Source organism: Moschus berezovskii, chromosome 3, assembly GCF_049115385.1.
Source record: "Moschus berezovskii isolate FMDL1 chromosome 3, NW_MosBer_1.0, whole genome shotgun sequence".
NCBI classification, from domain to species: domain Eukaryota; kingdom Metazoa; phylum Chordata; class Mammalia; order Artiodactyla; family Moschidae; genus Moschus; species Moschus berezovskii.
The window spans coordinates 21,252,375-21,279,433 of NC_142462.1; the positions used below are offsets into that span (position 1 = coordinate 21,252,375).

Consider the following 27,059-nt stretch of genomic DNA (forward strand, 5'->3'; position numbering starts at 1 on the left):
GTTCTTGCCTGGAGAATCCCAGGGACGGGGGAGCCTAGTGGGCTGCCGTCTATGGGGTCACACAGAGTCGGACACGACTGAAGTGACTTAGCAGCAGCAGTAGCAGCAGCAGCAACAACTCATCTCCCTATGATCATGTCAGAAAAACCTTACACAATACAGGTGTCAGGGGTCAAAAATAATACAAGCATGGCACGTTACCCTTTAAGTGAAAAAGATACTATATTGTACTTCTTCAGTTGTTTACTCATTCAAAACAACAAATAATCAAATACCTAGATTGTGCGAGGTAGGCTCCACTATACCTAGCTTTTTAGTAGTTACTTTTGCTGCACAACAAATTATCCCAAAATTCAGTGGCTTACAACAGCAAACATTTATTATTTCACAGTTCTGCAGACTTGAATTTGGGAGTAGCTAAGCTGAGTGATTCTGGCTCATGGACTTTCTTCGGGTATAATAAAGATACTGACAAGGGATATAGTCATCTGAAGGCTTGGCTAGGCTGAAGGATCTGCTCCCAAATTCGCTCACATGGCTGTTTTCAGGAGTTCTCAGTTCCTCATTGAATGTTGGCTGGAAGCCTTACTTATTCATAACAGGGGCCTCTCTCTAAGTTGCTGAGCATCCTTAGGACATGACAATTACCTTTCCCCATTGAGCAATTCCAAAGAGAGCAAGAAGAAAGCTGGCATATGATTTATAAGTCTCTGCTTAGAAGTCATATTACAGCATTTCTACATACTCTTTATGAGAACAAGTCACTAAGTACAGTCCAAACTCTAGGTGAGGGGAATTAAGCTCAATTTTTGAAAGAAGTATCAAAGAACTTGTGAACATATTTTAAAACTATTATACCGGTAGTTCTAATTTATAATTAAATTCATTTATATTAAATTCTAAATAACCTATAGTTTTAGAAGCTTAGTTGCTCAGTTGTGTCTGACTCTCTGCGACCCCATAGACTATAGGATCCTCTAGGATCCTACAGCCCATGGATCCCCAGGATCCTTCGTCCTTGGGACTTTTCAGGCAAAAGTACTAGAGCAGATTGCCATTTCCTTCTCCAGAGGATCTTCCCAACCCAGGGATTGAATCCAGGTCTCCCACATTGTAGGCAGATGCTTTTACCATCTGAGCCACCAGGGAAGTCCATTTAATCTATATATTATTATATAAATATAATTTATAGATTTAATCTAATTATTACTAAAGAGTTGTTAATCTAATTGTAATATTTAGATATTTAAAGGAAAACTAAGCATATTAATTCTTAAAGGTCTTGTAGGTCTTCATAGAACCGTTCAACTTCGGCTTCTTCAGCGTTACTGGTTGGGGCATAGGCTTGGATTACTGTAATATTGAATGGTTTGCCTTGGAAACGAACAAAGATCATTCTGTCGTTTTTGAGATTGCATCCAAGTACTGCATTTCAGACTCTTTTGTTGACCATGATGGCTACTCCATTTCTTCTAAGGGATTCCTGCCCACAGTAGTAGATATAATGGTCATCCGAGTTAAATTCACCCATTCCAGTCCATTTTAGTTCACTGATTCCTAGAATGCCGACGTTCACTCTTGTCATCTCCTGTTTGACCACTTCCAATTTGCCTTGATTCATGGACCTAACATTCCAGGTTCCTATGCAATATTGCTCTTTACAGCATCAGACCTTGCTTCTATCACCACTCACATCCACAACTGGGTATTTGTTTTTGCTGTGGCTCCATCCCTTCAATCTTTCTGGAGTTATTTCTCCACTGATCTCCAGTAGCATACTGGGCACCTACCGACCTGGGGAATTCCTCATTCAGTATCCTACCATTTTGCCTCTTCATACTGTTCATGGGGTTCTCAAGGCAAGTATACTGAAGTGGTTTGCCATTCCCTTCTCCAGTGGACCATATTCTGTCAGACCTCTCCACCATGACCCGGCAGTCTTGGGTGGCCCCACATGGCATTGCTTAGTTTCAGTGAGTTAGACAGGGCTGTGTTCCATGTAATCAGATCGAATAGTTTTCTGTGATTATGATTTCAGTGTGTCTTCCCTCTGACGACCTCTCGCAATACCTACCGTCTTACTTGGGTTTCTCTTACCTAGGCCGTGGGGTATCTCTTCACGGCTGCTCCAGCAAAGCACAGCCGCTGCTCCTTACCTTGGACGAGGGGTATCTCCTCACGGCCGCCCCTCCTGACCTTGAACGTGGAGTAGCTCCTCTCGGCCCTTCTGTGCCCGCGCAGCTACCGCCACTTGGACGTGGGGTAGCTCCTCTCGGCTGCCAGCCCTGACCTCGGGGTTGGGTTGTACCTCTCGGCCGCCGCCCCAGACCTTGGGCGAGGGGTAGCTCCTCTTGGCCAGTGCCCCTGGACCTGGGCAAGGGGCAGCGCCTCTCGGTCAGGCTTCTGCGCAGTCCTCACACAGCCAGCATTGTTTCTGTGCGGTCCATTGTGCAGAAGACCTACAAGACCTTTTAGAACTAACACCCAAAAAAAAATGTCCTTTTCATTATAGGGGACTGGAATGCAAAAGTAGGAAGTCAAGAAACACCTGGAGTAACAAGCAAACTTGGCCTTGGAGCAAGGAATGAAGCAGGGCAAAGGCTAATAGAGTTTTGCCAAGAGAACGCACTGGTCATAGCAAACACCCTCTTCCAACAACACAAGAGAAGACTCTACACATGGACATCACCAGATGGTCAACACGGAATCAGATTGATTATATTCTTTGCAGCCAAAGATGGAGAAGCTCTATACAGTCACCAAAAACAAGACCAGGAGCTGACTGTGGCTCAGATCATGGACTCCGTATTGACAAATTCAGACTTAAATTGGAGAAAGTAGGGAAAACCACTAGACCATTCAGATATGACCTAAATCAAATCCCTTATGATTATACAGTGGAAGTGAGAAATAGATTTAAGGGACTAGATCTGATAGATAGAGTGCCTGATGAACTATGGATGGAGGTTCGTGATATTGTACAGGAGACAGGGACCAAGACCATCCCCATGGAAAAGAAATGCAAAAAAGCAAAATGGCTGCCTGAGGAGGCCTGATAAATAGCTGTGAAAAGAGAAGCGAAAAGCAAAGGAGAAAAGAAAAGATATAAGCATCTGAATGCAGAGTTCCAAAGAATAGCAAGGAAAGATAAGAAAGCCTTCCTTAGTGATCAATGCAAAGAAAGAGAGGAAAACAACAGAATAGGAAACACTAGACATCTCTTCAAGAAAATTAGAGATACCAAGGGAACATTTCATGCAAAGATGAGCTCGATAAAGGACAGAAATGGTATAGACCTAACAGAAGCAGAAGATATTAAGAAGAGGTGGCAAGAATACACAGAAGAACTGTACAAAAAAGATCTTCACGACAAAGATAATCACAATGGCGTGATCACTCACCTAGAGCCAGACATCTTGGAATGTGAAGTCAAGTGGGCCTTACAGAGCATCACTACGAACAAAGCTAGTGGAGGTGATGGAATTCCAGTTGAACTATTTAAAATCTTGAAAGATGATGCTGTGAAAGTGCTGCACTCAATATGCCAGCAAATTTGGAAAACTCAGCAGTGGCCACAGGACTGGAAAAGGTCAGTCTACATTCCAATCCCAAAGAAAGGCAATGCCAAAGAATGCTCACACTACCACACAATTGCACTCATCTCACATGCTAGTAAAGTCATGCTCAAAATTCTCCAAGCCAGGCTTCAGCAATATGTGAACCGTGAACTCCCAGATGGTCAAGCAGGTTTTAGAAAAGGCAGAGGAACCAGAGATCAAATTTCCAACATCCGCTGGATCATGGAAAAAGCAAGGTAGTTTCAGGAAAACATCTATTTCTGCTTTACTGACTATGCCAAAGCCTTTGACTGTGTGGATCACAATAAACTGTGGAAAATCCTGAAAGAGATGGGAATCCCAGACCACCTGACCTGCCTCTTGAGAAACCTATATGCAGGTCAGGAAGCAACAGTCAGAACTGGACATGGAACAACAGACTGGTTCCAAATAGGAAAAGGAGTAGGTCAAGGCTGTGTATTGTCACCCTGCTTATTTAACTTCTATGCAGAGTACATCATGAGGAACGCTGGCTGGAAGAAGCACAAGCTGGAATCAAGATTGCTGGGAGAAATCTCAATAACCTCAGATATGCAGATGACACCACCCTCATGGCAGAAAGTGAAGAGGAATTCAAAAGCCTCTTGATGAAAGTGAAAGAGGAGAGTGAAAAGGGTGGCTTGAAGCTCAACACTCAGAAAACAAAGATCATGGCATCTGGTCCCATCACTTCTTGGGAAATAGATGGAAACACAGTGGAGACAGTGTCAGATTTTATTTTAGGGGGCTCCAAAATCACTGCGGATGCTGATTGTAGCCATGAAATTAAAGACACTTACTCCTTGGAAGAAAAGTTATGAGCAACCTAGATAGCATGTTAAAAAGCAGAGACATTACTTTTCCAACCATGGTCCGTCTAGTCAAGGCTATGGTTTTTCCAGTGCTCATGTATGGATGTGAGAGTTGGACTGTGAAGAAAGCTAATCGCCGAAGAATTGATGCTTTTGAACTGTGGTGTTGGAGAAGACTCTTTAGAGTCCCTTGGACTGCAAGGAGATCCAACCAGTCCATTTTAAAGATTAGTCCTGAGTGTTCACTGGAAGGACTGATGCTAAAGCTGAAACTCCAATACTATGGCCACCTCATTGAAGAGTTAACTCACTGGAAAAGACTTTGATGCTGGGAGGGATTGGGGGCAGGAGGAGAAGGGGATGACAGAGTATGAAATGGCTGGATGGCATCACTGACTCGATGGACATGAGTTTGAGTGAACTCCGGGAGTTGGTGATGGATAGGGAGGCCTGGCGTGCTGTGATTCATGGGGTCGCAAAGAGTTGGACACGACTGAGGGACTGAACTGAACTGAAGCTTATTAGAGATTGGATTTTTGCTGTTGCTTGTTTCCATTTTCATCTTATCCTGTTTATTAAAAAATTCTACCTATAGTGCTAAATAAATAATGACTTTTCCTATCTTTTTATGTCAATTAGGAATTTTATTCAGTGCTTATAACAAAAACAACAAAAACCTTAAAGAGAACATATTTACTCTCCTTCATGTAACAACAAACCCCTTCATATAACAACAAACCCAGAAGTGAGCAGACCAGAGCTAATAAGCTGACCCTCCAAAGCAATACACAAACCAGCCCCTCTGGCTACGCTATTTTTTTGTGTCTGTGGTTGAAATAGGGCTGCCCCACATCTAGCATCATATCACTCTTCCAGGTAAGGTAAAGGACAGGGTTAGGTCCAATGGCTAATAGGAAATTTCTTCCATAAAACTTTGAGCCTCTCCTAGCAACATCTAGTTTCATTCTGCTGACAGGTCACGTGGGAAACCATGACTTATAGGAGACCGAGTAAACAAGTATTTTTAACTGGACACAGTCACCCTGAAAAAAAGTCAGAGTTTTGCAAGTAATAGAGAAAGGATCTTGGTTTAATCAACTATCAGCCTCTATCACCTTGCTCCAAGGAGCTGTTACACACATTATTCTGCTTCAAGGAGCTTTGATACACATTACTGAAACACACTCCAGATAGATAAACATACTGTTCGAGGTTAATCTGTGTTTCAAATGGGAGAATCTGGTCATTTTGTGTCTCACATGTAAATTATATTTTTCAAAGTAAACACAGCTTTCTTTTTTCCTAGTTGATAATGAAGAAAAATTGGCTGACATTAATGTCACTTTAAGGAATTTATTCAAGAAGACAGCTGTACAGTTGTGGAAAGGTACATTAAGAAACTCATCACAGAGTTGTTTAAAATAGTAAACATTTGGGGAAAAAAACAGAAATGAATCAATAGAATACCAGTTAGATAAACAATGGTATGTCCACTTCACACTATGCAACTTTTAAAAATGATGTTATTCATGATATATTGTTCATGAAAAAAGAACTGTGTACATAATAAAATCCAGTTTATAATACATTGTATTTCTATACCTTTATATGTTTTTATTCTTAGAGATGCAAGGATTATAACATGAATTTTTAAAAATTGTTATCTCTGAACTATGACATTTGGAAAAATTTTTTTATATTTGTTTGAATAAGTGTACATTGCTTTCATGAAAATAATAGCTATTTTCAATAACACCTAGAAGGGTAGGAGGGGCCTGATTTGATCTGGTAGTTCTATCAACATACCTTCTTGCCACTAAGAAAATTATCTTGGACATGCTGTAGCTGAGCTTACCCTTGGAAGGGTTTCCTATATTTGCTCACTGGAAAAAGATTATTCCTTATAAATTTTAATAAAATTAAGAATCCTGAGGCATTTTGTTCTATTTTGCTTTCTATTTGGTACACTTTGACCTTGAAGGGTCTCTTTTCCCTGTTTCACAGTGGTTGTGGAAGGCAAAGGGGGTGAGGCTGGGCAATAATTACATACAGGCTGGGGAAGAGAGAAGAGATGGAGGTGAGAATACAACAGAGAAGTCTGGAGGTATCGCCCAGAGAAAGAGCACTAACCTGGATATGACATACTTGTACTTCTCTTCCAAAGCACGCTTCTCAGTTTACCTTTCTGACCTCAGTTTTCTCATCTGAAAAAAATGAGAGGTTTGGATAAGAATCTAGATATTTTAAAGTTCTTCCCGAAGATTCTTTTGGATCTATTAATGATATATCCTGGTAAACTACACTAAAGCGGACTCTAAACAAATAAAAGGGAACAACAATACTTTAGTTACATTGTTTACTATTCCTCCCCAGCATGGTAAGTAACTTGCCAAGGTTACACAGCTAATAGGTGGCGGGAATCAAGATTCCAGGCCAGAGGCCAAGGCACTAAAGAACTGCCTAGGAAGCAGGGTAGTTTTCTCACCCTCAAACTAGGCTTTGTAGATAACACCAGTAAAGTCAAGACTTGATGCCACCTCCTGACTGCTGTGGGACCGCCTCAATCGCTCGAGGGCTCCTCGCTCTCTAATCCAAAAACAGTTTTCTGATACAAAGTCCGTTTGCCAACTAAAGGTGAGAGGGTGAGGTTTTGGAGAGCTTCGAAGAAACTCTTCCAGCCACTGCCTGGCAGCGGTGAAGTAACGAGAGAACCAAACACCATGTGTGCCCTCAGGAGGCTTTGTGGTATCATTAATTGGGTCTCAGCCCCTGCTCATTCACGTACCTGGTTATCCAACACTCGTTTGCGTACCTCATCTTGCGCATTTCCTGTCATTAAGGCCAGAGAGGTACTGAGTTAAGGGAGTCGGGAGGAGGTGGTATCAGGGGTAAAAAGAACGGTTTAAAAGCAGGCTAGAGGCCATAAGACTCCTGAAAGGGAAGAGCCTGTTTCTTGGACAAAGGTCCCAAGGGTATTCACAGCCCTGGTCCCTGATGTTTCACTGCTTTGGACCCTCTCAAGGTCCGGAAGCTAGTGCAAGATCGTACAGCACGGCGAGAAAGGTAGAAACCGCCACCGCAAATGGGCCGCAAATGGGCTGTGACTGCCCCTCACAGAAGATCCGACTTCCCAGACCCCTTCGCACAGGGGCGGGGCGTGCGCTCGGCCTCCAATCCCCGCGCCCGCACGTCGCCGTAGCCCCGCCCCGCCCTGCCCCCTCTCGCCCCGCCCTTCCCCGGGGCCGGTGCGGCGGCGATGACGTCAGCGCCAGGAGACCCCTGGGTGGCGGCTGCGCCGTCGGCGGCCCGCGGCCGGAACGCGCTGCGGGGAGGGGCGGAGCGAGCGGGCGGGAGCGCGCGCTGGGCCCGCCTCGGCCGCCGCCGCCGCCGCTGCCGGGGAATAATCTGGGCGGCAGCGGGCGGCCCCGGCCAGCAGCCGCGAGCCACTTCTGCGGCTGCCGAGCAGAGCGAAGGTCGCCGGTCTCGTGTCGTCCCCCTCTCCGCCCCCCAGGAGGGGCGAGAGGGAGCCGAAGCTGATGTCAGGTACGGCCGGCGGAGGCGCCCTCGGGCTGTGGGTCCAAGGGCTCGGCTCCGCTCGCCCTTCCCCGCGGGAGAGGGACTGTGTGGGGAGCGTGGAGGGTGGAACCGCGCCCCTGGCGCCGCCAAACAGGTGTCCCGGAGTGGCTGCCCGGCTGGGGCCGTGCGGGCTCCCGAGGGAGGCGCGGGGCACTTCCTGCTCCCGCGACTCGGCGAACTGCCGCCGGGCCGCTGTTTTGTTGCCGTGTGACCTCCTGTTGGTCGCAGGTCCTGCCCTCTCGCCCTCTGGTGCCCCTCACCTCTCCGGGCGCCCCTGCCGTCGGGTGGCGACGGTGAGGCGCGGCTGCGCCCCGGCCCGCGCGGCTGCGCCACTTAGCGGTCCTGCGCCGCCGGGCCCTGCCCCCGCGGGCGCCCAGGTGCGGGCACCTTCCAGCAGAGCCGCCGCGCCGCGCCAGCGCCAGCGCCAGCGCCCAGCGAGCCGGAGCCTTGCGCGAGCGCTGGGGGGCTGCCTCTGAGCTCTCTGGATCGTCAGGTTTGTCTGGCTGATTTGTTCTTTTTAAATTCCCCTGCCCCTGGCAGAATAAGCTAGGCAGGTGTGTTGGGGCATTGCTCCGTGAAAGACGCGGGACGAGTTTTTTCCTTCCCGCTTTCCTCTCCCACCAGGTGTGGTGGGATTCATAGGTGCTGACAAATTGACTTTACAGCTTTGAATTTGGATACATTCTCTGCTCAGAAAATGAACGAAATGTAGGGGTGGGGATTTAGTCTTGCCCAGCACTTACCCACTCTATTATTATTTTCAAAAGACTGAAACTTAAACATCACACGCCTTGGAAAAGTTGACTGGATTGATGATCTAGTTCTCTCAGTGCCTTGTAGTTATTGTGGTATATCGTTTTAGAGCTTTTCAGATTGAACACTGTTATCCTCACCATGAATTGGTTTCTTCGCGATTTTAAAACTTAGTTAAAAAGTTAGAAGTTGAATGCAATAGAGTGAGTAATTAGGCCACTGTGAAACGGACAGAAACGTGTTCATTTCCCAGAAATCGGGCACTGAATATAGATAGCTCTGCCTGGGTAACTTCAAAGTATTTAATTCTGGTGTTAGTTTAGAGGGTGTTAGTTTAACTTTTTACACTTTTATCGGATAAATGTCAAATGACCCTTATGCATATGATGTGTTTTCTAAGTATTGTGTATAGTAATTGTATGTATTTCATTTTCTGCCAGCTTTAGTGTATATTAATGTACAGTTTAATTGAATGTAAAGTTTCAAGCTACCAAACAGTTAACTGTTTTTACCATATGTTAAGTAAGACAGTGATTTAGTAAGGAAAGTATGACTCACTTAAAATTCTTCACAGGAAAAGTGTGTGGTTTTTTAGTTATGGTGGAGAACTATTAGATGTTTCTCTTGAATTTCCCTGAAATTTGGGTTTTTCTGTATCTTTTTACTTTGGGTTCAGCATTTTAAAAATATTTTGTGGGTACTACCCTTTTAAAGATAGATACTCCCTTACATATGCTTTTTTGGGGATATTGATTGTACTAGTCTGTACTTCTGAGTAAATTCAGTATCCAGAAATTATTAGAATATCACAAAGTCATTTAGGAGTACATATCAATTAATGATCACCTCGTCATAGAAATAGAAAAGTGTGTCATTTAGGTATATGCAGTACTACTATTTGTGTATTGACTTGTGCTTGCTGCTGCTGCTAAGTCGCTTCAGTCGTGTCCGACTCTATGCGACCCCATAGACGGCAGCCCACCAGGCTCCCCTGTCCCTGGGATTCTCCAGGCAAGAACACTGGAGTGGGTTGCCATTTCCTTGTGCTTACTAACATAAAAATTGCATCATACAACTTATACAACTCTAAGGACCATGGTGATTTTGGAGTCTCAGTGTGGAGATATCATTGATTGGAATTCTTGTGACAGTGTAAACAAACATTAAATGGAAAATGGACAACTTGATGCTGAAATTTAATTCTGATTCACTTAAAATTATAAGCTTCCCAATACAGCCATGTTACTTTTACAATATTTGTTGAGATTTAAGTAAAGACGCTAGTATACAAACTATAGCAAAGTGGAAGGAATATGGCAAAATTCTTGTTAAATAAGGGGGTGGGAGGATGCATAATTCTTCCATGAAAGAGAAGTTAGCATTATCTTGAAATCTAAATGAGTATCGAATATGCACTTAAATTTTCATTTTACAGCTAATTCACATGTCCTACAGGAAAATGCAGGCCAAAAATCTATAATGTGTGAAAATAAGAAGCGTCCCTTGAAGAAAAAAATACAAAAAAGCTGTTATATGTGAAATAAGGTAACCTATAGGAAGATAAACCAAAAAGAAAGTCCGAGTAAGTGATCTAGACTCTGTAGTGTGAGCTACCTGGCACATTGAAGGGACATGTTGAGGGCAGAGAGAGGTGGTATTAAATTAGGGAGATTCTGAAACAGGAAATCTGATTAGTTCACAATGAAAGCTACATGTTAAAATATTTAAATTGGTGCAAGTTGGGTAATTGGCAGATTTGAAACTATATACAGCTTGATAGAGTCATTTGCATTTTTGGTCATTGTGTTAGCTTCCTAGGGCTGCTATAACTAAGTACAACTCACTGAGTTATTTAGAACAACAGAACAGAACTTCATCATTTCACAGTTTTGGAGGTTGCAAGTCTGAAATCAAGGTGTTGACAGGGCCATGCTCTACCTTCTGGGGAATTTTATCTGTTCTGTGCCCCTTAGCTTTGTGTGTCACTGGCATTCCTTAGCTTGAAGTTATATTACACAAACCTCTGCTGTCACATGGCGTTCTCCCTGTATGTCTCTGTCTTAATGTGGTGGTCTCCCCTTTTTGTAAGGACTTCAGTTGTATTGAATTAGAGTCCACCCTGTTGCATGCGTGTTAAGTCACGTCAGTCATGTCCAGCTCTAGTGGACTGTAGCCCACTAGGCTACTCTGTCCAGGCAAGATGACTGAAGTGGGTTGCTATGCCCTCCTCCAGGGATCTTCCCAACCCAGAGACTGAACTGGCATCTCTTAACATCTCCTGCATTGGCGGGTGAGTTCTTTTACCACTAGCACCACCTGGAAAGTCTTTGGCACCACATAGCAGACCAAATCAGAGGGGCCATTGAGAACAGATTAAATTCATTTACCTATCTCAGTACCTACTATGTGCCAGGTCATAGAAGTAAAACAATGACTAGGTGGGCAAAAATCTCTGTCCTCATGGAATTTATGTTCTAAAACCTTGGTTCTCGAACTGTGGTCCCTGGAACCTCCGCATCACCTGGGAACTTGTCAGAAATGCAAATTTTTAGGCTCTATTCTACAGACTTGTTGACTGAGAAATTCTTTTAACAAGCTTTTCAGGTGACTCTGGTGTAGACTCAGGTTTGAGAACCACTGATCAAGATGGAGAAAAGAGACAATAATGATGAGTAAGTAAAATATGTAAAATATTAGATGTTAATAGGTGCTGTCAGTAAGAGTAGGGTGGCTCAGGAAGAGGGCCCCCCCCCCCCGGAGTAAAGGCCCAAAGGAGTTGGGGAGTAAGCCATGTGAGTATCTGGGTGAGTTGTGTTCCCAACAGAGAACAGCAAGTATAAGGACCCTCAGGTATTTGAGGAACAGCAGAGAGTCCAAAGTTAGAACACAGCAAGGAACAGATAGTAATAGGTTCAGTTTTTAAAATTTCTGTTCCTTTTTAACCTGCAAAAACCAAATACTAGGAGAGCAAGAGAAAAGTGTAGGGGTAGGATGCCAGGTTGAACCTAGTTGCCTATGTGAGAATAGACTCATATGTAATCTAGATATATTTTACACATTCACTTGGCAATATGTGAAGACCTTTGAATCACAGCCAGGGGGAGTGCTACTGATGTCCATTGAGTATGGGCCTAGGACGCTGTTGAACATCTTCCAGTGAACAGGGCACCCCCCGCAACAGAGAATTACCCAGCTCAGAGTGTCAGTTATGTCAGGGTTAAGAAACATTGGCTTAATGGGATTTACAGAGGTTGGGCATGGATAGCAGAGGAAGGGTATGTTGTATAGATGGAAAAGACAGTGAGTGGGAATAGAGGAGCTCACTGCATGGAGGTGTTTGTTGAACTGTAAATAGTTCAGAATTGCTGAAACATAAATTATAAGGGGAGAGATGGGGGGTGCATACTGTACCTATATGGTAATGCAGTTCTTTGAAAGCAAAGTTATGAAACAGTAGGAAAGCTAATATATTGTTAATTTTATATTAAGCATCACTCACCTTAAGGGTTGACTAGTATTTATATTTTATGTATTCATTACATAACTTTGTATTAATTTTTTTCAATAATTATAGCCTACACGGTTCATCTGCAAGTTTTTTCAAACTGTCACTAATCTCCAAAGTTTTCCAGTATTTTTATTGAAAAATATCTGCATAAAAGTGAACCCAGCCAGTTCAAACCTGCATTGTTCAAGGGTTATCTGTAGTTACCTTTGATGAGAACCTGGGGTGGGAATGAAAACATACTCTTTTCTGTATGTATGTATGTGTGTGTGTATATGTACATGTGTGTATATGTATGTTTAATCTGTTTTCAGTTTGGGTTTCTTTTGTTTCCTGCACATTAGCAATACCTTACTAACAAAAAATTATAATTGACAGATGTGCCAAGATTTTCCTAATTAGTGCAAATCAATAATTGTTCTTAACATCTACAGCATATTCTCTGGTAGAGATGTACCATATATATTTTTTAAACTAGCTCCTCATCAACAAACATCTGTGGCTGTGGCTGCCATGAACATCTTTGAGTTTCTGTCCATAAGAAAAATTTCTGATCATTAAATGATGTGTCAAGGCACACTTGAAAAAGTTTACAGATACTGTCAAACTGCTCTTCTAAGAAGACAGTAAGTATGTGTATTCTGAGGAACAACATAGGAGCGTCAGTTTTCTCTCATGTCTGTGTCAATACTGGCTGTTACTAAGCTTAACATTTTTTTGCCACCCTGATAGGTTAAGAATAGTAGCTCTTCATGTGAGGTTTACATTTCTGTAATATGAGTGAAATGTGAACATCCTTGACCATTATATTTTCTTTTCATTCAAATCCTTTACTTTTTTTAACTGTTGTTATATTAAGTTGATTATCTTTTTTATGATAGTTTTTGTTATTTTTTGCTGTATAGACTTTTTTAAACATTTTATACAAAACGTACATGTGAACTAGCAGTTTCACTGCCAGAAGCTTATTAAATGGATACCCTCATACAGTTTACTATGTTTATACTTTTTGGGATTTGAAAAAAATCTCGGTTCATGATATAAAAATGTAAAAAGATGTTTTCTTCTAGTTTTGTTTTAATTTCATTTTTTTAAAGTATTGAAATCTTAGAAACAGAATTTGAAAGAAATTGGTGGAGAGCCAGATGGTTGCTTTTTTATCTTTTCCCCAAAAGATTATTATTTCAATACCCTTTCTTGAATAAGCCATCTTTTTCTTGATTTGAAATGCTGTGTGTACTATGCATTAAATTTCCATATGTACTTGGTTTTTTTTTTTTTTTTTTAAACAAACTCTATTTCGGTCTGATAAGGACCACCAGGGATATATATCTTTAGGCTAACAAAGTGAGGTTAATTAACTTGCTGCTGAGAGGGAGATCACACACCAGAGGAACTGCCAGAAGGGATAGTGTTATTACAGGATTCTGGGGAGGGGTGGAGTTTAGACAAAATTTAAATGAAGCAATATTTGATAAGTTTAAAGCACAGCAAGACTGTGTACCGGGTTAATTAACATCAGGCCTGGGCTGAGAAACAGACTTAAGAGTCCTGTTTCCTTGGAGACTACAAAGTTAAGATAAATGGGTGGTATGTTGTGTCTGGGAAACCCTTATCTGAAGCTCCGGGGTTGGAAATTGAGGCTGCTTCTGATTAATGATTCATCATCCATGCGAGAGTGGGGTGTTCCAGTCTCACTTTCAAATAATTCTGACAGTCTATAGAGAAAAAAGATTTCACAGCAGTATGTCTTTAGTATGAATTAATAGAAGCATTAAAAACATTTTTTCCGATCCACAGGTACACTGATGTGCCTGTTTAGCCAGAATATCAAATTGTTTTAATTACTCTACCACATGTTATAGCCACATGATTATTTTTCCAAATAGCATATAAAATAATTTTTACTGCATTATTTAATTTTTAAAAATCTTGTGTCTTAAGTAGATCTGCCTAGATTTAGTCTGCCCTCACACCCCTTTCCCAGGTATACGCCTCAGATTTTTTTTATGTGGACCATCTGTAAAATCTTTATTGAAATTGTTGCAATATTGCTTCTGCTTTATGCTTTTTGGGTTTTTGGCCACAAGGCATATGGGATCTTAGCTCCCAAACCAGGGATTGAGCCTATACTCCCTGCATTGGGAAGCAAAGTCTTAACCACTGGACCACCAGGGAAGTTCTTACTCACATGTTTATTTTTCCAAACGTTTCAGTTACATTATTTAACTTTTAAATATCTTCTATTTTAGTTGGGATGACATTATATATATATATATAATTTACCATCTTAACCATTTTTAAGTGTACAATTCACTGATGTTCAGTTCAGTTCAGTAGCTCAGTCGTGTCCGACTCTTGGTGACCCCATGAATCACAGCATGCCAGGCCTCCCTGTCCATCACCAACTCCCAGAGTTCACTCAGACTCATGTCCATCGAGTCGGTGATGCCATCCAGCCATCTCATTCTCTGTCGTCCACTTCTCCTCCCGCCCCCAATCCTTCCCAGCATCAAGTCTTTTCCAGTGAGTCAACTTGTCCCATGAGGTGGCCAAAGTATTGGAGTTTCAGCTTTAGCATCAGTCCTTCCAGTGAACACCCAGGATCGATCTCCTTTAGAATGGACTGGTTGGATCTCCTTGCAGTCCAAGGGACTCTCAAAAGTCTTCTCCAGCACCACAGTTCAAAAGCATCAGTTCTTCGGCGATCAACTTTCTTCACAGTCCAACTCTCACATCCATACATGACCACGGGAAAAACCAGAGCCTTGACTAGACGAACCTTTGTTGGCAAAGTAATGTCTCTGCTTTTTAATATACTATCTAGATTGGTCATCACTTTCCTTCCAAGGAGTAAGTGTCTTTTAATTTCATGGCTGCAATCATCATCCCCAGTGATTTTGGAGCCCAAAAAAATAAAGTCTGACACTGTTTCCACTGTTTTTCCATCTATTTCCCAAGAAGTGATGGAACCAGATGCCATGATCTTTGTTTTCTGAATGTTGAGCTTCAAGCCAACCTTTTCACTCTCCTCTTTCACTTTCATCAAGAGGCTTTTGAGTTCCTCTTCACTTTCTGCCATAAGGGTAGTGTCCTCTGCATATCTGAGGTTATTGATATGTCTCCCAGCAATCTTGATACCAGCTTGTGCTTCATCCAGCCCAGCGTTCCTCGTGATGTACTCTGCATATAAGTTAAATAAGCAGGGTGACTATATACAGCCTTGACATACTCCTTTTCCTATTTTGAACCAGTCTGTTGTTCCATGTCCAGTTCTGACTGTTGCTTCCTGACCTGCATACAGATTTCCCAAGAGGCAGGTCAGGTGGTCTGGGATTCCCATCTCTTTCAGGATTTTCCACTGTTTATTGTGATCCACACAGTCAAAGGCTTTGGCATAGTCAATGAAGCAGAAATAGATGTTTTTCTGGAACTCTCTTGCTTTCTCCATGATCCAGCGGATGTTGGCAATTTGATCTCTGGTTCCTCTGCCTTTTCTAAAACCTGCTTGAACATCTTGGAGTTCACGGTTCACGTATTGCTGAAGCCTGGCTTGGAGAATTTTGAGCATGACTTTACTAGCGTGTGAGATGAGTGCAATTGTGCGGTAGTTTGAGCATTCTTTGGCATTGCCTTTCTTTGGGATTGGAATGAAGACTGACCTTTTCCAGTCCTGTGGCCACTGCTGAGTTTTCCAAATTTGCTGGCATATTGAGTGCAGCACTTTCACAGCATCATCTTTCAGGATTTGAAATAGCTCAACTGGAATTCCATCACCTCCACTAGCTTTGTTCGTAGTGATGCTCTCTAAGGCCCACTTGACTTCACATTCCAAGATGTCTGGCTCTAGGTGAGTGATCACGTTATTGTGATTATCTTGGTCGTGAAGATCTTTTTTGTACAGTTCTTCTGTGTATTCTTGCCACCTCTTCTTAATATCTTCTGCTTTTGTTAGGTCCATACCATTTCTGTCCTTTATCGAGCCCGTCTTTGCATGAAATGTTCCCTTGGAATCTCTAATTTTCTTGAAGAGCTCTCTTGTTTTTCCTATTCTGTTGTTTTCCTCTATTTCTTTGCATTGATCGCTGAGGAAGGCTTTCTTATCTCTCCTTGCTGCTATTTGGAACTCTGCATTCAGATGCTTATATCTTTCCTTTTCTCCTTTGCTTTTCGCTTCTCTTCTTTTCACAGCTATTTGTAAGGCCTCCTCAGGCAGCCATTTTGCTTTTTTGCATTTCTTTTCCATTTCCTTACTTTAAAAGGCTGAATAATATTCCATCATGTGTATATCTTATTTTGCATATCCATTCTACCATTTGGGTTGCTTTCACATATTAGCTATTATGACAGTGCTGCTCTAAAAATGCGTATACAGATATATCTTTGAGACCCTGCTTTGAATTCTTTTGAGCGTATACCCAGAAATGGAATTGTTGGATCATGTGGTAATTCTATTTTAATTTTTTCCACCTGCTCTTTCTTACAGTTCATATACTATTCTACATTCCCACTAGTAGCGCACAAACATTTTCATTTCTCCACATCCTCACCAACACTTGTTCTTTTCTTTTTTTTTTTCCTTTTGATAGTAGCTATCATTAATGGATGTGAAGCCGTATCTCATTGTGATTTTGGTTAGCTTTTCCCTAATGATATGTGCGGAGAAGGCGATGGCACCCGACTCCAGTGCTCTTGCCTGAAAAATCCCATGGACGGAGGAGCCTGGTAGGCTGCAGTCCATGGGGTCGCTAAGAGTCAGACACGACTGAGCAACTTCACTTTCACTCATTGGAGAAGGAAATGGCAACCCACTCCAGTGTTCTTGCCTGGAGAATCCCAGGGACGGGGGAGCCTGGTGGGCTGCCATCTATGGGGTCGCACAGAGTCAGACACAACTGAAGCGACTCAGCAGCAGCACCAGTAATAATAAGTGATGTTGAGCGTTTTATTTCACGCTCAACGTGTTCATGCCTGTTGGCATTTGTGTATCTTCTTTAGAGAAGTTGTCTATTCAAGACCTTTGCCCATTCTTGAATTGTGTTTTTGTTGTTATTGTTAAGTTTTAGGAGTCCTTCTATTCTGGATATTAATCCCTTACCAGATACATTTGCAAATGTGTTCTCCCATTCTTTGGATTGCCTTCTTACTCTATTGATAATACCTTTTGATGCACAAATTTTTTAAGTCTTTATAAAGCCAAGTTTGACTGCCCTTTCTTTTGTTGCATGCACTTTTGATGTCATATCCAAAAAATAATTGCCGACTCCAGTGTTGTGAAGCTTTTATCTTATGTTTTCTTCTAAGAATTTTATACATTTAGGTCTTAGTTTAGGTCTTTGATCCATTTTGAGTTAATTTTTGTATATGGTGTAAAGTAGGGGTCCCGCTTCATTCTTCGGTGTATGGATATTCAGTTTTCTCAGTACCTTTTGTTCCACAGAATGTCCTTTTTCCAGTGAATGGACTTGGTCCTCTTGTCAAAAATCTTTTGACTATGAATGTGAGGGTTTATTTCTGGGATGTCTGTATTTTGTTCCACTGGGCTGTGTGTCAGTGTCACCCTGTTTTGATCAGTGTAGCTTTTTGGTAAGTTTTGAAATTAGAAAGTATGTGTCTTCCAGTTTTATTCTTCAAGATTGTTTTGGCTCTTTGGGTGTACTTTGACATCCCATATAAATTCTGTGATGGGTAATTCTGCTTCTAAAAAGCAACATTGGATTTTGATACAAATTGCATTGAACTTATAGATCACTTTAAATAGTATTGATATCTTAACAATATTAAATCTTCCCATCTATGAACATGGGGTGTCTTTCTGTTTGTGTCTTCTTTAATTTCTGCTGAAGATGCAAAAAATATTAATGTTCTCATTGAAAAGTAACAAAAAAGGTATTTTCACTTTTGATCTTCTGAATCTGAAATTGGAATAGTTTTTAAAATAGAGGTGAAGGCTGTTTGTTAATATTTTGTATTTCTGTGGTTTTAATAAAGTACTAATAGAAAATATTTTAGTCTCTGTATCTCTCAGATAATATGTACTTCTATTATAATTTGTATAAGCTGAATACACATCAAAGAAAATAATATATAGTTCATGCTGTATGTCTAGTTCATAAACTTTGGATTATATAAGTGTATAAACGTGTCAAGTGATGGGACTATATGATTTTTTATTATATTTGTGCAAAAGTAATTGCAAAATTGAAATTTGCCATTTGATATTGGAATACATCCTGAATAAATGTGGTTATGTTACACATCATTTTAATGTTCTTTTCTCACTTTATGTTTTTTTGCTAATGACTTATTACTTACTGTTTATATTAATTTTGGACTATAGAAATGTTGGAGAAGGAAATGGCAACCCACTCCAGTACTCTTGCCTGGAAAATCCCATGGACGGAGGAGCCTGGTAGGCTGCAGTCCATGGGATCGCTAGGAGTCAGACACGACTGAGCGACTTCACTTTCACTTTCATGCATTGGAGAAGGAAATGGCAACTCACTCCAGTGTTCTTGCCTGGAGAATCCCAGGGACAGGGGAGCCTGGTGGGCTGCCGTCTATGGGGTCTCACAGAGTCGGACATGACTGAAGTGACTTAGCAGCAGCAGCATAGAAATATTAAAACGCAAATTTGAACGATTTTATTTGAGTTCAAAATGGGTTGTAAAGCAGCAGAGACTACTCACAACATCAACAGTATATTTGGCCTGGGAACTGCTAACAAACATACAGTGCAGTGGTGGTTCAAGAGGTTTTGCAAAGGAGATGAGGACCTTGAAGATGAGGAGCATAGTGACTGGCCATCAGAAGTTGACAGTGACCAATTGAGAGCATCATCGGAGCTGATCTTCTTACAGCTACACGAGAAGCTGCTGAAGAACTCAATGTCAGCATTCTATGGTTCTTCTGCATTTGAAGCAAATTGGAAAGGTGAAAAAGCTCAGTAAGTGGGTGTCTCATGAGCTGACCAAAAATCAAAAAAATTGTTGTTTTGAAGTGTTGTCTTCTCTTATTCTATGCAACAACAAACCATTTATCGATTAGATTGTGATGTGTGATGAAAATGAATTTTATTTGACAACCAGTAACAACCAACTAGTGGTTTTAACCGAGAAGAAGCTCCAAAGCATTTCCCAAAGTCAGACTTGCACCAAAAAAAAGGTCATGGTCATTGTTTAGTGGTCTGCTGCTGGTCTGATCCACTACAGATTTCTGAATCCTAGAGAAACCATTACACATGAGAAGTATGCTCAGCAAATCGATGAGAAGTACCAAAAATTGCAGTGCCTGCAGCGGGCATGGGTCAACAGAAAGTGCTCAGTTCTTCTCCACAATACCCAACTGCTCATCGCACAACCAGTACTTCCAAAGTTGAGCAAATTGGGCTACAAAGTTTTGCCTTATCTGCCACATTCACCTGATGTCTTGCCAACCAACTACCACTTCTTCAAGCATCTTGACAACTTTTTGCAGGAAAAATGCTTCCACAAGCAGCAGGATGCAGAAAATGTGTTCCAAGAGTTCCTCGAATTCCAAGACATGGATTTTTATGCTCTAGGAGTGAACAAACTTACTTCTTGTTGGCAAAAATGTGTTGATTGTAATGGTTCCTATTTTGATTAATAAATAATGTGTTTGAGCCTAGTTAAAATGATTTAAAATTCACAGTCTGAAACTAATTATATTTGCACCAACCTAGTATTTAGTAAATTAGGTAGTATAGATGAAGATACCTATTTGGAAAAGATAATTTCAACTGCACAGGTTTCCCTGGTGACTCAGTGGTAAATAATATGCCTGCCAACGCCAGAGACATGGGTTCAATCCCTGGGTAGGGAGGATCCTCTGGAGAAGGAAATGGCAACTCACTCTAGTATTCTTGCCTAGAAAAATCCCATGGACAGAGGAGCCTGGCGGGCTACAGTCCATGGAGTCACAAAGAATTGGACATGACTTAGCAACTAAGCAATAGCAACTTCAACTGTGCCTCCCACATACACACACTTAAAACAGACATTTGTATGCATTTTATAAGCCAGGCAATGTGTTAGATACTGAGGAGATGGGGATAAAAGAGTCATAGCTTTTGTTCTTGAAGAATGTATAGTCTAGGGGAAAGAGATTCATGTATATAGTATGTATGCACATACATATTATGATGCAGTGTAAGTATATAGCAGGAGATGTGAATGAAGGAACAAGAAAGCATTTGTTGGAAGAGCAGTTAATTTGATCATGGGCGATGGGTAAGACTGGTCATGAAAAGTACTGAAACCGAGGTAACCATGAAAGATAATCCTACATTTATCTGGTAGACATAACTAAGGCAGGCACTCCAGGCAGAAAGAATAGAATGCCCAAAGTCAGCCAATTGAAAGACCATGGCAACTTGGAGGATGTCTGAATATAGGCTTTAGGTAAACTGGAGCTAGATCTTATCCACTAAGTAAGCAGTATGGGCATGATCCTGTGGTATTGGGAAGCATTTTTTAAAAAATAAGACTGCTATGTGAAGCCTTAATTAGTTGGGAAAGAGCAATAAAAGAGCTGAGCCCAAGGGAAAATTATCAAGGAATGGAGGGAGAAAAGTGTCCACAGAGTATAAAATAGATGTGGAAATATAACCAGGTTTGTGGAGTTGGGGCGTGAATTAGAACATGCCCTCTCAGTTCAAATCAGCTGATCTTGTGAAAAGCATCATGGTCAGCAACTCTGAGAGGTAGGAAACTGTTTCTTGCCTTCTGGGAGTTTACGTGCTGCAAACATGAGAAAATATTCCAATGACTTAGTCCTTAGTTCCTAGGATAGTATTTGACACATTGAAAGGTACTCAGTCAGTAGCACCTCCCAAAGATTTCGTAAAAACCTCACCGTCATGTTAAAAATCAAGTTGTGTAAACCTCAAAGTGTAATTCTACGTTTAAAAAAATGTTCCCACCAGTTCTAGGTTAAAAGATCAAAATGTGAGAATGCCTTTTGCTATTCTATGAGTTTTACAAATATTTTTTGCATCCTCAGTGATTTTCTGTAATACCCAAAGTTAGTGCTATATTATACTGCTTTATATAAATTTGAAGAAAGAGAGAAGGGGAAAGAGTGCCATACAGATGTCTTTTCACATCTGCTCTACTTAGTGACTAATGCTCAGACTGGGATTTCCAAGCCTGAGTATACCTACCAGTAACTCAAAGAGAATTAAATCTAAACCCAATGAAAAGAGCATTGAACTAAGGAAAAAGGCTTACTTTAAACATTACTCTTTGAGTCAAGAAGGAAAGTTGAATACAGCATCTTCCTTTTTGAGTTTTATTCACCCAGAAATCAGAACTCTTAAGTCTCTCTTTATTTCGTGATGTAGCAAGCTACCAGCCACCATTCAGTATTTTTGGAGAGAAAGATTTTTTTTCAAAATAATGCAGTAATTAATTCTCAAAGTGTGATCCAGGAAAAGTGAAGTCCTTTATATTGTTTTAGGAGATTGATAAAGTCAGTCTATTTATACTAATATCAATACATTATTTGCTTTTCTTCACTCATTCTCATATAAGTTTGCAGTCAGGTTTTTTAAGTAGCTGCATAATCTATGATATTGCAGCAAATTGAATGCAGAAGGAGATGCGGAGTTCCAGATCCAGGTGTCTTCTATTAAACCAGTTGCTGAGATTTGCAAAATTTTAAGCAATGCTGCTCTTCTCAATAAGTTTTTTAGAAAATATAATTCTTTTTTTCATAAAATAATAAGTTGTAAGCAGGTAGTTGTAAACATAACTTATAAAACAGGTAGTGGATTTGTCACTACTATTTATGAATTGATATGTATTTTCATTTTAATTTTTAATACAAATCTAATCAACAGATGTAACCCACATAAAAGCTGTTTGAGATCTTCCATGATGCAGAGTTTAAAAGGATCTTGAGACTAAATTTTTTGAGAACTACGCAAGTAATGTATGAGCTTGCCTGGTGGCTCAGACGGTAATGAATCTGCCCCCTGGTTTGGGAAGATCCCCTGGAGAAGGGAATGGCTACCACTCCAGTGTTCATATTCTTTGCACTCAATTTGGAAAAATTTTGGAAAGAAAAATAATCTTAGTTGCCAGTAACTCCACCACTGAAATTAGAAATTAGAGTTGAAATTAGAAATGAGAAATTTTTAACATTTTGGTATATATATATTTTTAGTTGCCTTTTTTTAGGATAGATTTTTTTTAAAGCACAGAACTATAATAATAATATGTATAAAACTTTGCATCCTTCTTTCACTTGCATGCTAACCGTATTTCCATGTTAGGTAATTTGAAAAGTTTAGTGATTCTAAAATATTCTACTTAGTGAATGTGATAGTTAATATATATTATTGATTCTAATTTTTCACTATGAATCTTTCATTTAGTAGAGACTTGAGGGCTTTTATACATGCATTGTTTAAATGCTTGTTTATATTTTATTAAAATGATTTTCTTCAATTATATTAAGAGTTCAGCTACTAAGCTACAGTTTGAAGACATAGAGGGGAATATGCTATAGAAGATTTTAAATTGTCTTGAGTTTTTAATGATACCAGATCAGGTCACTTGGAAAAATATCAAAAAGTATCAGGAATTTATGTAACTCTTTTAGCCTGTATGATGCTGCTGCTGCTGCTAAGTCACTTCAGTCGTGTCCGACTCTGTGCGACCCCATAGACGGCAGCCCACCAGGCTCCCCCGTCCCTGGGATTCTCCAGGCAAGAACACTGGAGTGGGTCGCCATTTCCTTCTCCAATGTGTGAAAGGGAAAAGGGAAAGTAAAGTCACTCAGTCATGTCCGACTCATAGCGACCCCATGGACTGCAGCCTACCAGGCTCCTGTGTCCATGGGATTTTCTAGGCAAGAGTACTAGAGTGGCTTGCCATTGCCTTCTCGGTGTATCATGCTAGGGGAAGATTAAATGAATGAATTTGAATCACTTAGAACAGTATGCTTTGCATTGAATCATCATTCAGTGTTACCTATTTTTATTTTCTAGATCATATTTTATTATAGATTTGGCTGTTATTTTTAATGTCGTATTTCAGATATACAGGTGACCAACTGAGTGTTTCCCACGTTCCAGACCTGCATCTCTTCACAGATCTCTTCATCATTTCTGCATCAGTGCCCTACTGGTGCTTTAAAATAGATAGTGTGATACACTGAATATTTTGACCTGACCAAGCCTATCATGTCTTTAAAATACCTTTACTTATCCTTCATTCTTATTGGATAGTTTGGCAGGGGATAAAATTGTAGGTTCAAAATCATTTTTTCTCCGAATTTTGAGGGAGTTTCTCCATTGAGTTCAGCTTTCAACATTGCTGTTTGAAAGTTCAAAACCATTGAATTCCTGATCTCTTATATGTGACCTTTTGCCCCTTTCTATGAAAGTTTGCAGAATGATTTTGTTGACTCAATTGTTGTGAAATTTTATTATAATGTATCTTTATGGGTCTGTTCTTATTCACTGTGCTGGGTATTACTGGATCTTGTCAGTCCGGAAATTTCCTTGAAATGTTTGGTTGTTGGTGTCATCCTCTCTCTTATCTACATCTCTAATCTTTAGTTATCAGTGTTCTTGTTCTTCTATTACCTGGCCGCTTTTCTCACTTTTAGGGTAGTTTTCTTAACTTTTTCCTATAGCTGTTGTATTGAAGTTTTTTATTTTCTTATAAACTTCTTGAAGTACTTTTCTTTTGGTACAGACCACGTTGAAGTCTTTATTGTGTTTGTTACAGTATTGCTTCTGTTTTATGTTTTAGTTTTTTGGCTGAGAAGCATGTGAGATTCTAGCTTCCTGACCAGGGATCGAACGTGCACCCCCTGTATTGGAAGGCAAAGTCTCAACTACTAGACTGCCAGGAAAGCCCCTTGGACTTTTTATTGTCAGGGAGAAAAAATTTAAGGTGGTGTCTTGTTCTTACTTCAAGAATATCATGGCATGACTTTGTTTTATCTTCCAGGATATTGATGATAGTTTTGGGTTTTTTTAAGTTTTCATGTCAGTTACATAGTCCCTTTCAAGTTACTTTAAATTTGCCTATGTTAATTTTTTTCTTTTATATTACAGGTTTTCTTTAAAATATCTGGTGACTCTTAACTGGCTATTTATATTTTAGAGTAGATACTTAAAAGATAACTGAAATCTCTATACATGTCATTTTGCAATAAGGAATTCATGCTCTGAGCCACAGTCAGCTCCTGGTTTTGTTTTTGCTGACAGTATAGAGCTTCTCCATCTTTGGCTGCAAAGAATATAATCAGTCTGATTTCAGTATTGACCATCTAGTGATGTCCATGTATAGTGTCTTCTCTTGTGTTGGTGGAAGAGGGTGTTTGCTATGACCAGTGCGTTCTCTTGGCAAAACTCTGTTAGCCTTTCCTCTGCTTCATTTTGTACTCCAAGGCCAAATTTGCCTGTTACTCCAGGTAGCTCTTGAATTCCTGCTTTTGCATTCTAGCCCCCTATAGTGAAAAGGACATTTTTGGGGGGTGTTAGTTCTAGAAGGTCTTGTAGGTCTTCATAGAACCATTCAACTTCAGCTTCTTCAGCGTTACTGGTTGGGACACAGACTTGGATTACTGTGATATTGAATGGTTGTCTTGGAAACAGAGATCATTCTGTCGTTTTTGAGATTGCACCCAAGTACTGCATTTTGGACTTTCTTGTTGACTATCAGGGCTACTCCATTTCTTCTAAGGGATTCTTGCAAACAGTAGTAGATATAATGGTCATCCAAATTAAATTTGCCCACTCCTCCTTACTGTAAAATTCAGATTTAAATTGAAGAAAGTAGAGAAAACTGCTAGAACATTCAGGTATGACCTGTATCAAATCCCTTAAGATTATACAGTGGAAATGACAAATAGATTCAAGGGATTAGATCTGATAGACAGAGTGCCTGAAGAACTATGGATGGAGATTCCTGACATTGTACAGGAAGCAGTGACCAAGACCATCCTCAAGCAAAAGAAATGCAAAAAGGCAAAATGGTTGTCTGAGGAGGCCTTACAAATAGCTGAGAAAGGAAGAGACACTAAAGGCAAAGAAGAAAAGGAAAGATATATCCATTTGAATGCAGATTTCCAAAGAAAACCAAGGAGAGATAAGAAAGGCTTCCTCAGTGATCAACGCAAAGAAATAGAGGAAAACAATAGAATGGGAAAGACTAGAGATCTCTTCAAGAAAATTAGAGATACCAAGGGAACATTTCAAAGATGGGCACAGTAAAGGATATAATAAAATGTTAGGTCTGTATGCACCTGACAGAAGCAGAAGATGTTAAAAAGAGGTGCAAGAATACACAGAAGAACTATACAACAAAGATCTTCATGACAAAGGAGGTGAGAATATACAATGGGGCAAAGAAGCCTCTTCAATAAATGGTGCTGGGAAAACTGGACAGCTACACGTAAAAGAATGAAATGAGAACACTTCCTAACACCATACACAAAGATAAACTCAAAATGAATTAAAGACCTAAATATAAGACCAGAAACTATAAAACTCTTAGAGGAAAACAGAGGCAGAACACTCGATGACATAAATCAAAGCAAGATCCTCTATGACCCACCTCCCATAGTAACCGAAATAAAAACAAAAGTAAACAAGTGGGACCTGATTAAACTTAAAAGCTTTTGCACAGCAAGGCAAACTATATACAAGGTGAAAAGACATCCCTCAGAATGGGAGAAAATAATAGCAAATAGAACAACTGACAAAGGATTAAGTTCCAAAATATACGAGCAGCTCGTACAACTCAATACCAGGAAAACAAACAACGCAATCAAAAAGTGGGCAAAAGACCTAAACAGACATTTCTCCAAAGAAGACATACAGATGGCTAACAAACACATGAAAAGACTCTCAGCATTGCTCATTATTAGAGAAATGCAAGTCCATTTAACATTCGTTGTAAAGCTAGTTTGGTGGTACTGAATTCTCTTAAATTTTGCTTGTCTGAAAAGCTTTTGACTTCTCCATCAATTTTAAATGAGATCCTTGCTGGGTACAGTAATCTTGGTTGCGGGTTTTTCTCTTTCAGTACTTTAAATATATCCTGCCATTCCCTTCTGGCCTGCAGAGTTTCGGCTGAAAGATCAGCTGTTAAGCGTATGGGGTTTCCCTTGTGTTTTACTTGTTGTTTCTCCCTTGCTGCTTTTAATATTCTTTCTTTGTGTTTAGCCTTTGTTATTTTGATTAGTATGTACCTTGGTGTGTTTCTCCTTGGGTTTATTCTGCGTGGGACTCTTTGTGCCTCTTGGACTTTATTGACTATCTCCTTTTCCGTGTTGGGGAAATTTTCAACTGTAATCTCTTCAAAAATTTTCTCATACCGTTTCTTCTTCTCTTCTTCTTCTAGGACCCGATTATTCGAATGTTGGTGCGTTTGATATTGTCCCAGAGGTCTCTGAGACTGTCCTCAGTTCTTTTCATTCTTTTTACTTTATCCTGCTTTTCAGAAGTTATTTCCACCATTTTATCTTCCACCTCACTGATTCGTTCTTCTGCTTCAGATATTCTGCTATTGATTCCTTCTAGAGTATTTTTAATTTCAGTAATTGTGTTGTTTGTGCTTGCATGTTTATTTTGTAATTCTTCTAGATCTTTTTTAATTGATTCCTGCATTTTATCCATTTTGCTTTCCAGGTTTTTGATCATCTTTACTATCATTATTCTGAATTCTTTTTCAGGTAGTTTGCCTATTTCCTCTTCATTTATTTGGACTTCTGTGTTTCTAGTTTGTTCCTTCATTTGTGTAGTGTTTCTCTGCCTTTTCTTTTTTTTTTAAACTTAAC

General features: G+C 40.3%; 2 protein-coding genes across 3 annotated transcripts in view; one reads left to right on the forward strand and one right to left on the reverse strand.

Moving 5' to 3' along the window:
* ASNS (asparagine synthetase (glutamine-hydrolyzing)) overlaps window positions 1-7,490 on the reverse strand; it is a 159,309-nt gene extending 151,819 nt beyond the window's left edge. The window contains exons 1-2 of the mRNA XM_055420470.2: window positions 7,194-7,490; window positions 6,539-6,612 (exon numbers count right to left, since the gene is read on the reverse strand). Coding sequence (XP_055276445.1) covers window positions 6,539-6,551 — 13 coding nt within the window. The 5' untranslated portion in view covers window positions 6,552-6,612; window positions 7,194-7,490. The remainder of the gene's footprint in view (window positions 1-6,538; window positions 6,613-7,193) is intronic.
* A 198-nt stretch (window positions 7,491-7,688) lies between these two features.
* The window catches only part of C1GALT1 (core 1 synthase, glycoprotein-N-acetylgalactosamine 3-beta-galactosyltransferase 1), a 50,137-nt gene continuing 30,766 nt past the window's right edge, over window positions 7,689-27,059 (forward strand). Inside the window, exon 1 of one of the 2 annotated variants that reach the window (XM_055420473.2) lies at window positions 7,689-7,951. In XM_055420473.2, coding sequence (XP_055276448.2) covers window positions 7,945-7,951 — 7 coding nt within the window. In that variant the 5' untranslated portion in view covers window positions 7,689-7,944. Of the gene's footprint in view, window positions 7,952-8,257; window positions 8,478-27,059 lie in introns of those variants that run through there. The other variant, XM_055420474.2, reaches the window with a different exon arrangement.